Source organism: Equus caballus, chromosome 7, assembly GCF_041296265.1.
Source record: "Equus caballus isolate H_3958 breed thoroughbred chromosome 7, TB-T2T, whole genome shotgun sequence".
Classification (NCBI taxonomy): Eukaryota; Metazoa; Chordata; class Mammalia; order Perissodactyla; family Equidae; genus Equus; species Equus caballus.
The window spans coordinates 7,856,163-7,869,063 of record NC_091690.1 but is presented as its reverse complement, the minus strand read 5'-3'; the positions used below and the strand labels follow the sequence as shown (position 1 = coordinate 7,869,063).

The 12,901-nt window shown below is 43.8% G+C and overlaps 1 protein-coding gene and 1 long non-coding RNA gene across 3 annotated transcripts in view; one reads left to right on the top strand and one right to left on the bottom strand.

Moving 5' to 3' along the window:
• The first annotated feature begins 1,375 nt into the window (after positions 1-1,375).
• Positions 1,376-12,901, top strand: part of MAML2 (mastermind like transcriptional coactivator 2) — a 334,486-nt gene continuing 322,960 nt past the window's right edge. The window contains exon 1 of one of the 2 annotated variants that reach the window (XM_001497899.7): positions 1,376-3,295. In XM_001497899.7, coding sequence (XP_001497949.4) covers positions 2,783-3,295 — 513 coding nt within the window. In that variant the 5' untranslated portion in view covers positions 1,376-2,782. The remainder of the gene's footprint in view (positions 3,296-12,901) is intronic. The other variant, XM_070272658.1, reaches the window with a different exon arrangement.
• Positions 3,912-12,108, bottom strand: LOC138924959 (uncharacterized). Its single transcript, XR_011440419.1, has 2 exons — positions 11,787-12,108; positions 3,912-11,237 (listed from the first exon to the last, which is right to left on the bottom strand). It is a non-coding gene; the product is annotated as an uncharacterized lncRNA (long non-coding RNA).

The window sequence follows — 12,901 nt, the reverse complement described above, 5'->3', positions numbered from 1 at the left end:
ATATTAAATTTTTTCTCTTTTATCAAGTTTGATTGCCGAATATAAAGTTTCCATAGTAATAGAAGATATTGTCTAATGAACACAACTTTTTAAAAATCAAATGTAAAATGATCAAAACTCCTCCACTTCCTAATGATATGAGACAGTTCTCCATTCAAATTTTGCATACCTAACAAAGAAGTATTTTTGCCATTCTCCGCATGAGTGGTAAGGAACTTAGCCTTGGAAGGGACCGATAGAAGTATGTTCCAATGAAAAGTAAAAAAATTATAGTCTGAGTGTACTTATCCCCAATTCCCAACTAACATTCCAGGATTTGTGTAAATAAAACGGACTAAAGTAAGCCAACCTATGGAGAACTAAATTGTAAATAAATCTAGTCTTAAAATGTTCGCCTTGATTTTGCCTATTCCTTTCTAGCCACAGCTCAGTTTGAAGCTGGACTATGTTACTGAGATGCCAGAGTTGGTTTAAATTACTGAATTTAATTGCTCGAGACCTCAAATCCAAATGACTTCCATGTTAGGACACACAGAATATTCACGGTCCTGACTACCCCAATCTGTGCTCACCTTATTCTATTCTCTGTAATTGGTAAAGACAAGCAGAGTCTACCATACAATTTGATATCTTAGAGATAGGAATCTGAAAATGAGGGGACAACAGTCTGTGTAACAGATCTATTTGGTTTGTGTTATTAAAATTCTTGAAACTCAGCTGCTACATATTGATTTTCTTCATTAGATGTGTAAACCAGATAGCTATGGAGACTTCAGATCTTGCATTTGGTTTGTCATAGGCAATCTAGTATTTTCAAAGGAAACCTTTTTTTTTCCAGAACTGGTATTGGTAATATCATAGTCATAAAATATTTTATTTATTCCTACTGATTGGTTTGTGATCACCCAGATTGACTTACCCAGAAACACACAAAACAGGTGGGTGAGACAGGCACCCTCTGCCCTTTCGGAGCTAACAATGTGATTTCCTCTCCTCTCTACCCCGCCCCCAACACCCACATTCTCAGATGTCTTCCTTATACTGGTGAACATTTCCTCGGTGCTCACCCAGCTCTTGCTAGGGTGCTCAGTGGTGTCATCAACAACATATTGAAAAATGAAAATGATATCCTCAGAGGGGTGTAATGTAGGTCTGAAAGGGAAAATACATTCCCTGGCCGGGAATTTCTTAAACATTTAGGGCTGGTGAAGTAGTTGTATAGAGGTTGGGGAATTTCCCCAGCCTTCCCCTCTTGGCCAAGTCTGAGGCTGAGCTAAGTGAGCGCTGTTGAGACGCGCGGGCTTTGGGATTTACCTCTTGGCCACTGGGAGGCCCTCTGCGTTCCCCTTTCCCCGGTGCCTGGCTGCAGTTACTCACTCGTGCAGTGGCACCAGCCTTCCACCAGGGAGCCTCGGATAAGCTCTCCCGCCCGCCCCCTCCGCCCCCCCCTTCCACCCCCATCTGCAGCTTGCTGGCTCTCTTTCTCCCTCTCTGTCTCACTCTCTCTCTTTCTCTCCCTCTCCTATCGGAGCACAATGAAAGCCTGTGTATCGCCGTGACTCCGGGCAGTGGAGCCAGTGTCAGCAAAGCGGCTAACAACAGACGGAAAAGAGAAAGGAAAATACAAGCTACTTTTTTTTCCATCTATAAAGCGGAGCAATACAAGAGATAGAACCACATTGCTTATTGCGAGTCCAGACCCTCAGATCCACTGGCCGGGGATGGAATGTACAAAAGTGGACAGAAAAGTGGCTGGACATGACTCGGTGCAATTTGCTGGAAGTTTGTAAGTTTGACCATCGTTTGTAAATTACTCTCGGAAGAGTTTCTCTCTCTTGATACTGTATTAGAATAGAGCCGGGGGTGAGGAATAGAAACGTAAGCGGGAAAGAAAAAAATGTGTTGAAGGATCTCTCTCAGTGGCTAGCGACTTCAGACTGCTTTCATTTAAGGCTGGGAAACCTTAGAGGGAATGAGGATTTTACCGGTGATTGGATTAGCTAAAGAAAAAAGCATGGTCCAAAAGTCGAGTTACTGACATTGTTAACAGTTGAAAAGCTGTCTCCCTCTTTTGGGAGAAGACAACATCCTACAGTACCCCACAGAGGAGAAAACACCGGAGCAAAGGGAAAGGGAGGACAAATTCAAAGCCAAAAGACAGTCTCTCTTGATTTTTGTACGTTTTGAACATTGACTTCAAAACCTTCTGAAATAGCACTTTTTTTTTTTTAAACCTGAGGAAAAGTAAAGGCTGCGGGTTACACAGACGGTGGTAGAAATGTGTTTCTCTGCAGAAACATCCCCATAAAGAATTTTCCGAAACAACTAGGTGAGGGGGAGTCCAGCTCTCTATTAATACCTCTCTCGATTCCCTTTGCTGTCGGTTTCTGTCTCTGGCTTGACAATCCCTGAATTCTTGCTCTAACCCCCAGATCGTGTGTTTACAAAGTACCTAGTGGTTCTTGTCAGCTTGGTGGGGGAACAAAACCCACCAACTCTGTCCAACTTCTCCAGAGCTGTCAAATGCAATTAGAGTAAGTTGATCAGGGTTTGTTTCCAACTTATCCTCTGTGATTGGTTTCTATTCTTTCTCCTCACCCTCTTTTTACTAACTCCCCTCCCCCACACCTTCTCCACTGCTCCCCCCAACCTCTGAAGACCTCTATTCATGTGGCCCTGAACACTGAGCTCACATTGTCAAAAGCAGATTTGCCTGCCATAGCCAGCAGTAGCCTCTTTCCACCTCACCATCCCAGAGGCGACAATCATTGTATCCAGTAAGATGGGGGACACAGCGCCCCCACAGGCCCCCGCAGGAGGGCTAGGGGGGGCCCCTGGGGCGGGGCTCCTTGGAGGGGGCTCAGTCACCCCGAGAGTGCACAGTGCTATCGTGGAGCGCCTCCGGGCTCGGATCGCCGTCTGCCGCCAGCACCACCTGAGCTGTGAAGGACGCTATGAGCGTGGTAGGGCTGAAAGCTCAGATCGGGAAAGAGAGAGCACCTTGCAGCTCCTGAGCCTTGTGCAGCACGGCCAGGGGGCAAGGAAGGCTGGCAAACACACCAAGGCCACTGCCACTGCTGCCAACACTACAGCCCCTCCACCGCCCCCTGCTGCCCCTCCTACGTCCTCCCAAGCAGCAGCAACAGCAGCCCCTCCGCCCCCACCAGACTATCACCATCACCACCAGCAGCACCTGCTGAGCAGTAGCAATAATGGTGGCAGTGGTGGGATCGACGGAGAGCAGCAGCCACCACCTTCAACCCCAGGGGACCAGAGGAACTCAGCCCTGATTGCGGTAAGGCACCTGGTTTTCTCATGATTCTGGCTGTGGCCGTGTGGCCTTTTGTGAGGGTGGAGCTTGCCTTGGCCTGATGTTGAGTGGAGAACAGCGAAAAGGGCCAAGATGTCACTTGACTACCTAAAGGCCACTGAGTGTGCTGTTTGTGCAGTTTTATACTCTCATTCCTCAAGTTTTGCTGGTGCTCCTTCATGGGTTTTCCTCCACTTGTAGGGTATTCCTTAAGTGGTAAGAAGCCTAAGTTTTCCAGAGGTTCTCTGGGGTCCACAGCTTGTAAAAGAGGTGGCTACAAGTTGGCAAGATCTGAGCCACTGAGGAAAGCCCTATGTCAAGGATCCTTCTGCTTTTGCTAGCCAGCTCTGATTTGGCCCAACAAGCCATTTTCAGCCTCAAAGCATTTATCAGTCCAGCTGACCTTTATCAAAGCCTTTCCTTCTTGTCCCATTTCCCCATCCCCCATTGAAGGGACTCCTTCTCCTTGGGTTAAGGGAGCATAAATGGTGCTCTCTAACATGGAACAAGTTCCCTGAGTGTAAAACAAAATTTGGGGAAATATCCCAAAGACTAGTGAGGGAGTATTTTTAAGAGGCCTCCTCCCTGATTTTCTACAGACTCCCTTGCTCCCTTCTCCCATCCAGCTTCTTTTCATAGGCATTACAATCAACTCGTGCCAACTTACAGCATTCATTAAAGTGGGCAGGCACAACTGGGCTATTTACACACAATCATCCTAGGAAGTCCCTTGTCTTCAGCCACTCCTGGTGACGGGACATCAAACTTGAAAGTTCTGATTAAGTTTCTGGCTGGAAGTTCTTCCTCAGAGGCGCAGACACACCCCATCCCAGAGGGAGTATCCCTTGAATCATTGGTTCTTGGTGCCAGTCCTGGTCAGGTGACTGCCTGCCCTGTGCTGGCTTCCCCCAAAGCTGCTGAGCCAATGGGCTCTTGTGGAAGGTGGAGCTCTGCCCCACAGTGCTGCAGTCCTGCAAGCTTCCTCCATTTCTGTGTTCTGTGGGGCTCCTGAAGTCCTGTGTCCACTCACAGCACAACTCCAGTTTGCCCAAGCCGGCCTTAATGAATGCCATGGAAAAGGGAAAAAAAGAAATGGCCGTGCAAGCCCAAAAGTAGTCAAAAAGCCCAAAGGAGAGGAGGGCACTGCATCACACTCCTCCAAAGGAACTTGAGAAGGAGTTCTAGGGAGAGGATGTGCTCCAGACAGGCCCATAGGATGCTTCTTTGTGACTCCCCCTTATCCCTGGCCTGGGTCTGTGGTAATGAAGTTTCCAGAAACCCTGGGGCTAGGATGGTGGTCCTCTCCCCCACTGCACACACATTTTGCTTGGAATGGCCAGAGCTGCAACTTCCTGGCGCCAACTCCAAATGAAAAATAACTGCTAGCAGTTAAAATGCCCAGTGTTTGCTGTTTTATCCTTGAATACAATTAGCCCGTGGAGGTATATGAGAGCTTCAAGGCCTAATTTCCTTTCCCTACCACCTGCTCTATCCTGTCTCCCTGGAATTCCCTGGGAGAGCCATGGGGGTTTCTTTTGTGAAAGAGAGATGCTGAGGTGAAGGAGGTGGGTAAAGAACCCCTCAAATGGAGAGAAGAATGAGGTTTGTATGTATGTGTGTATCACTGGCATCTTTAGCCAAAAGTATCTAAATGCCTGATTGTCCCCAGTAAATTTATAATCTGTCTGCAAGTCTCACAATAATACGGCTTTGTGTGCTTCGCAGTCTCCTGGTAAGTGTTTCTGGGGATGATACAGGGACCGAGGCGCTCAGCCCTTCACAGTGGGGGAGACTCATCTCTGGCCCGCGTGCCAAGGCTGGATGTGGCCTTCACATCCCAGCCTCTGCAAGGAAGGTGGCGGGTCTGCTTATGGCCTTGTTCTTTTGGTTTTTGCTTTTCTCCAACTTGGAAGTAAGATGAGGCGGCCTCTTTTTCGAGGGGGTTTTGGGATGCAAAATGAAACCAACTTCACTGGTTACTGTAACTTTACGATACCATATCCATGCTGGGAGGAAGTGAGAGAGCAGCGTCTGGCCTTCTCCCGACTGAGGGCTCACTGCTGCAGAAGCCGAAGCTGGCTGCTCTACCACTCCTGTGCTAAGAGGGAATCTCTTCTCTCTCCTAACCACCAACCATCTCCTAAAACTTTCCCTTAGAGGAGCTCCCTCTCTGAGGGCGGTGATGACGAGAGGTGCAGTGTGAGTTAGGAGTAAAAGGAACATTCCGTTCATTTCCAATGGTTGCTTTTTCATTGCAAATGTGTGGCATTGCAAGGGATGATGCACCACCACCCCCCCCCTTTTGGTTATTGGAAATTCCCTTCTCCATTTTAGCTTCTAAATTTGGTGTTTTGTTACTCAGCATGGTACTCACAGATGGTGATGCCAGTGCTGTATTAGCTTGATAACACTGTGTCTGAAGGGAGGCCTGGGCATTTGGGAGTGATTCACCAAGCCCATTAGATCTGCAGGGCTCACTTCACTCGGGCTGCACTTATTTTCAGAAACGCTATTAATTCACAGGGCCCTTTGCAAAGTATGAGTGTCAGAATTCTTTCTTAATTTTATTGCTACTGTGTCTATAAGCAGATTTATTTCTGTCTGGGTGTTTGAATGTATCTCTTTAATTGTTAATGCATGTTCCATATGTGGCCATAAACGTCCTTTGGAGAAAGAGAGAGAATATTGATCATCTAAAATCAAATATGCGCCGTGTCCTCAGATGAAAGCTCTGTATCCAGCGTACCTGCTAGTACAATGCCTTGTATATAGTCGGTAATATTTGCTGAATGAGGGTGAAAAGAGAACTTCTGTTCTGTGGGATAGTGTTGACTTGGAGGGGTGTTGTACTGCGAGAAATATATAATGTCTGAGTTTTTTCAATAGCCTGAGTTTCAAGAACAATACCAGAATAACCTCCAAGCCAGTTCTAATTCTGTCCACATTGAGAGCCTAATTCTGCAGCCCTTACTCAGCCGGTTTCTTCATTTAACTCAAGTGTAAGTTCAGGGGAAGCCCCGTTGCTGCAGAGACTGCAGGAACAGGGCCTTTCGGAGGCCTGGATTGTAGGGCTTTGAGTGGATCTGCATTTCTAACCACTTGGAGCAGGCTTTAGGCACTAAATCATTTTCTGGTGAAGTATGTTTGAATCTTTGAATGAACTGTGAAACTGAATAATTGCTGGTCCGTGGAACAGTAAGGTTTCTAGCTTCTGTGGTGTGTTATTAATCTTTCCCTTTTGCCTGAGACAAACTCTTTTTCTGTTGCATAGACTGTGTTGCTAGGATGGGTAGATAAGTGGTTCTAAGTCATCTTTGGCTTTAGAGATTATCTTTCACTAATGTAGCGTGGAGGAAAGAAAGCAGATCAGACAAGGAGTCTGCATCCTCGGTTCTGTGCCTGCTTGATCACCAACCAGCTGGGCGACCTAGGACAGATTACTTAGCAGTCATCTGTAAAACAGAGAGAACAATAATGCTGCCCTAGCTTGTTGAGAGAAGCAAATAAATGCGTGTTTCTGAACAGGCTTTGGAAGAAGTCAAGCACTGCAGAAAGGCGAGGCATTATTGCTGGTATTACGAATAATAAATTACTAAAGAACAAATCATAACGCCAGTTTTTCCAAGGATTAAATGTATACTTAAGCTTTCAGTTGTCTGTTTTAAATAGTGAGATAGCTCTTATTGTAAATAGAGGGATTGGTATTTCAAATTTCGTGCTGTCAAGATAAGACTGAGATATCAGTGTATTTAAGTGTTCCCAAAGGTCCCAGGAAATCCTAGTTAAAATGTGCAATGCTGTGAAAGTGTTTAGGGTCTTTGAATGCACGTTCTTTACAGGCCCCTACATGGACCTGAGCAGCTTTAGAAAGGTGTGTCCACCAGAGCATCTAAGGAAATTAGAAAAGTCGTTTGCACAAATGGCATGGGAAAGTTAAATATTTTGTCAACAATAGTCTAAAATGTTAATTGTTAGCTTAAGAAAGTCAAACAAGTTAAATCATTGCCAGAGTTCCCTGGTTATTTTTAACTGATACTAATCAAGTTTCCAATTGACAATTCAAAATTTGAGAGCTTTAAGTGCAGGGCTGAGAACAGAAACAAGTCATCGGCCAGATCCGGGCGTCTGTAGATGTCTACGTGATAAATGTCCTCCCCAGGACAGCGATAGGAGTATTTACATTATTTATATATGCAGCCATCGTTTCCTTAAGAACTGACCTATTTTTGTTCTGTTTTCCAGAACAAAGTAATAAAGGGAGAGTTCTTATCTATCCAGGACCTTCCTACAACTTCTTTCCAGTAAATATAATTATAAGATCTCACAAAGATAAAAGAGTTCAAGTGGACAGGGAAGTTGGTACAACCCTTTCTCAAAAATTGACAGAAAGCTTGCTTTGACAACAAGGTGATATTATGTCAACCAAGTTATGTTGCGTGTTTAGGTCAATGTTTGTTTATAGAAGGCATCTGCTTTCTTTGAAATAATGTTATTGCTAAATCATGTTCATCAAATTTTCTGAACCTTAAAGTTTAATACTGTAGGACTTCCTTATGACTGTAAACCTTTTGTAAGGACCAAGACAAACATGGGTTTTCTCATGTTCCTAGACATAGCAATTAAATATGACTAAAAGAGTGGCCATGACTAGCTGTCTTTGTTTTAACTATTGTTGTGTGTGTTTGTTTTTTGCACTGCTATTTAATCTCAAGATGCATAGAAGGAAATTTGGAAAACATCATCCGGTTCTGATATGCAGGGCACCTAAGTCCTTTGGAGCGGAATCTACTCCTTCCTTGTTCTGTAATCCAGGCCCTTATGTATGTTCATAGGCAGGATCATGTTTAATGAAAACAATTCTAAATTCTTTCTTCTGCATTTTCATGCTAATTTCCTTCACACTCTAACAGGCTCTGTGGGAAAATGGAGAGAAATAGAGCTAAAGACACAGTCCCTGCTTACTCACAGTCTGGTAGGCAAATCCAGACCACATCGGTAAAGTAACAGTGAAAGTACTAATTAGGTAGAATGGACCAAAACTGATATAGAAAATCGGAGGGAGAGAGGACTAAACATTTATTGAGCCCTAGAATGTACAAGACACTTTTATTATATATTTTATGTAATGGCTTAAAAAAAAAAAAAACCGGGTAAGTACGCAACACTTGCCCTATTTTACAAGTGAGGAAACTGAGGCTTAGAGACATGGAAAATGGAAAAACTTAATATATTAATTTTATAGTTTGACCTATGTTTAGATCCCTACTTCACACCTACCAGCTGGATGAGCTTGGGGAAATAATTTTATTCTTTTCGCGCATCAGTATCTTCATCTGTAAAGTAAAGTTAGTATTCTTTAGCAAGACAATCAGCACAGTGCCTGACACATAGGAGGTGCTCAGAACATGAGTTCTGTTAGTGGTTGGTAGGAGAGAGAGTCAAACTCAGGCCAGGGAGAGCTTTATGGAGAAGGTTGGTCACTAGTAGGGCCTGGGAGGAGGGAGAGAAAGTGGAGTGGGGCAGCCAAGTGCAGAGGGGTGTGAACATTAGGTAACTGGGGACAGAGAGTGGAGCCTGACTGACGCCGGTTGGGTGTGAGTAGTGAGGGGGACAGGTGAGGTCGATCCACCCCCTGGAGGGTCTGGAGCTCTGGCAAGAGTTAAATCAGAAGCCCTGGAAAGTGGTAAAGCAAGGAAGGCTCAGAGGAGTCAGCATCTATGAAGCAATAATAATCCTTCATATACTCGAAGACAAGTATTACATTTCCCCTCCAGCAGCCCCTTCTCATAGCGCATTGCCTAAGTGTTCTGTATTACCTATCTTCAAGTCCCTTGAGCTGCTTAATGCCTTGCTATTTACACACTTCTCCCATTCACAGTGAGTTATATGCAGCATGACATGGCCTTTGGCATAGAAAGGAGATGGTTTTAAAAGCACACCAGCTAGACACAGAAGAGAAACTAAAAGAAGCAGAACCAACTACACCTCTCTTTTCAGGCTCACGAGGCCTTCCACGGCAAATAAGAATTGCCCTGTGCTAAAAGTGTATTCTCTTGATGTGTAAACTGATCTTCTCAACAAATGAATTTGCTAGTTTACTAACTTGGAACAGGTCTTTTCATTAAAAAAAAATCGTGAGCAGAAATTTATGAGAAGCTATGATTCCAGGTGGTCTTTGAGAGTTACTTACTCTCTTGCTTGCTTTTTCATGCAGATGCGTTGTAGATCTTTTAGTTGCCCTAAGGTCAGTCAGATACCAGTTTTCCCTGTTTGGTCCATGTTCACAGGGCACAGGGAAGGTACCCTGTGGGATAGATGGCAGAGGAGAAAAGCTAACAACTCCTTCCCTCCCTGGTTCAAGGCATGATGCTGGGATGCTGACCATGGCTAGTGGGCTATCTCCCTATGGCTGCCAGCTTCAACCCTTTCCTACAGGTATCTAAGGGACAGATGTGAGAGAATAAAAGTTGTTCTATTGCCTTGTAGAGAGGAGGAAGGAAGAAGTTCACATATTCTCCACAAGGCTTGAAGAAGGCTGGAGAGTTGGGCCCTGCCATAACCATTTGCTAAAGGAATAGCTATGAAAATGGACAAATAACCATATTTACTATGCACCACGCTTTCCATGGATCATAATGGTTTTAGCGAAGGTTTTAAAATTTCATATCAAGATTGTGGACCTGGGTGCTTTTTAAAGTTTGAGGAAATTATGCATTAACTCAATAAAGAATCATTGTGCATCGATTCTATGCCATGATACATTAATGAGCAATTCCATATAACCCTTTTCCTCTTAGAATTTTCAGTCTAAAAGAGGTGCAGCGAGGTTGGAAATAGAAGTGTTAAAGTTGGCTTGTTTAGGAGTCAAGGCAGCATAGCCAGAAAAAGCCTGGAGACAGGGAGGAGACTACCTGGTTTCAAATCGCAGCTCTACCATTTACTGTCTGTGTCTTCTTGGTTAAGTCAGACTCTCTTGCCTCAGTTTCTTCAGCTGTGAAATGTAATGATAACAATAGAACTAACTACTTAGGGTTGTTGATTAAACGAGGTGGTTGCCTGGCGCCTAGTGGAGGCTCAATAAAGTTGAGCCATTGCTGTTAATGTGAGATGTAATATACTTGAGTCAGATTCATGGTTTTTCCAGACCAGGCTTCTATTTCCAGAAGTGCATCAGGGACACAGTTTGTGGAAGGGCATGGCTTTTCTCTTTAATATTTCCTTAAAATGCTTAGTGAAGGATACCATATTATCCAGTTTCCGTAAATGGTTTAATGTGGAGAGGTCATCTGCGATAGATTTACATTTTTCTGAAATGGGTTCAGAGTGTCCATTTGAGAACAGGATCAATTAATATCTCTTCCATTCCTAGGATTCTAGAACTCCTAATCTAGAACTTGACTAGGGTAAGTGTTTATTCGACTCCTGACTTCTTCTAGAATAGAGGCTGGGTTTCCATTCAGTGGCCCAGGGAATTTGGCTTGTGGGCTTTGTGAGTAAATGAGAAACTTAAACTGTCTGTTGAGAGTTTGGGATCGTTAAAACGGAATAATCCAAATTTACCAATTTAATTCAGACTCATGAATAATTCTGAAGTGAATCTGGTCACAGAGTCACAAAGAGTTAGAAGTTGCCTGCTATGGAGATTTAAATTTATGCTTTTGAAAGCCAGATCCCTGGCTCGAGTTGCTAAGGAATCCAGTTAACTAACTGCAACTGCAAATGAACAGACAACATGAATTCGCCCTCCTCCCAGCCCTGACCTGGAGCATGTTGAAAATTTCATACCTTGATGTGGTCCTTAGCTTGAAATCTCTTCTTTGCTCAGTACCTCCTCGTGTGACTTTCCATGAGAAACATGAGGAAAATGTTGCCGAGGCTTCAAAGCAAGTCTTCGTGATGATAATTCTTAATCAAAAGCACAATGTTTCTATAAAGAAGTGACAAGATTAGAATGAGAATACTTTTGTTGGGTGGACAATGTTTGGGCAAGGATGGATTTATGGGTCCTAACTCAGAGCAAAGAAGGGAGTCAAAATGTTTTTGTTTGTTTATTCCCCATCATTTAAACTTGCATCCCCTTCCTCCTCTTGAAGGATAATATTCTTAGGAAATGCAGAGTCAAACTCACGTCAGGTTTGGGTTTTTTTACATTTTTTTAAACAGGGTTCTTGCTTCCTGAGTCATTATGGCAGGTTCATATGTTAATATAGAGTCATTAACGTGGTCGTTTAAAAAAATTCTCTCTTATCAGAAATGTGGCCGAGTTATAGTTGTGGATCTTTCCCAGCACGCTAATAATTCTCACCCACATGAAACCCAACACCGTGAATTCCTCATTGTACGACAGAGTTCTTTTCAGGTAGTTCTGACGAATTTGAACAGAAAGTTAATTACATGTCTGGGTTTTTTATTTTTTGGGTTTTTTTCCAGAAAACTTACTTAAGGCAAAAGTTTGCTGCAATTGCTAATAACTTACCAGGAGTCTGTTGGATCCACAGTATAATCTCTTAGAGCCATGGTAACCAGAGTACAGAGAAGTGGCTTAATTGAATACAGTTTGTACTGTACTGTGTCTTTGGAATGACGATTGCCGTACTTAAGTGTACACTGCTCATTTCTGGAGGTCTCTGGAGTCTAAATTACGTAAAAATAAAAACATTCTCTGGCTAGGCAACTGAGAAACTTTAAGTTTTTTCTTGCTGTTGTTCACCTAAGTGGACTGATCCTTGCTAAACCGGCTAAGGCTTGCACGTCTGATTGCCACACTGCACCTTGTAATTTCAGACAGCAAAAAGTATGTGCTGGTGGTATGATCCCATTTGGTTGTTTCACAGAAGTGTTGAAAAAGTGCAAAGTACAGACATAAGAGTAAACAGGAAAGAGCAGCGGTGCTCCTGACAGAAACGACGGGCAGGGGCAATAGTTCACTAAAGTTTGCGCCCAAGTCCTGTAGCCACTGCACCAAAGAGAGCTTCCTTTTCTCGCTTAGATTCTTTGCCTGTGGATCTGTTTGCAGGCTCAGTCCCCCAGAGAGAGATTCTGAGCTGTCTTTGTGCTAAATTAAACATTAGTTTTCTCCTTGGGAACCTGATCTTCTATAGACTAGGCAACAATATCTTTCTGAGAGAGCTCCCAGCTAAGTGTTTCCCTCAGGAAGAGACCAGCTCAAGAGCCTTTTCACTGCTACTGTCTGCTTTGCTGGTGTGAGTGTGTGTGGCATGGCAATTGTTTTGTCTAACCAGGTCTAGAATCCCTTAGAGCAAGGACTTGTACTCTAATCCTTGTTATAGCGCCGGAGGACCCATTCCAGCATAGCATGTACTAAATGGAAGTGGTCAGAGGAGCACCCAGATCATGGGAGATTTCAAGCACTCACGGGAAGCAGTTTCCTTTGCTTACTGCCTCTCAAATTCTGCACCCACAGCAATGAAAGGGAATATGTTGCAAAATAGAAATCATTTCATTTCTAGCCTTCTCTCATCTTCATCCTGCCCATCCCCCATGAGGGCTAGCTCATATTCATCTAAAATTAGGACACCATTCTATCAATTTGTAGAGTTTCGTGAGCCCTTAGAAAGAAAACAGACAAAA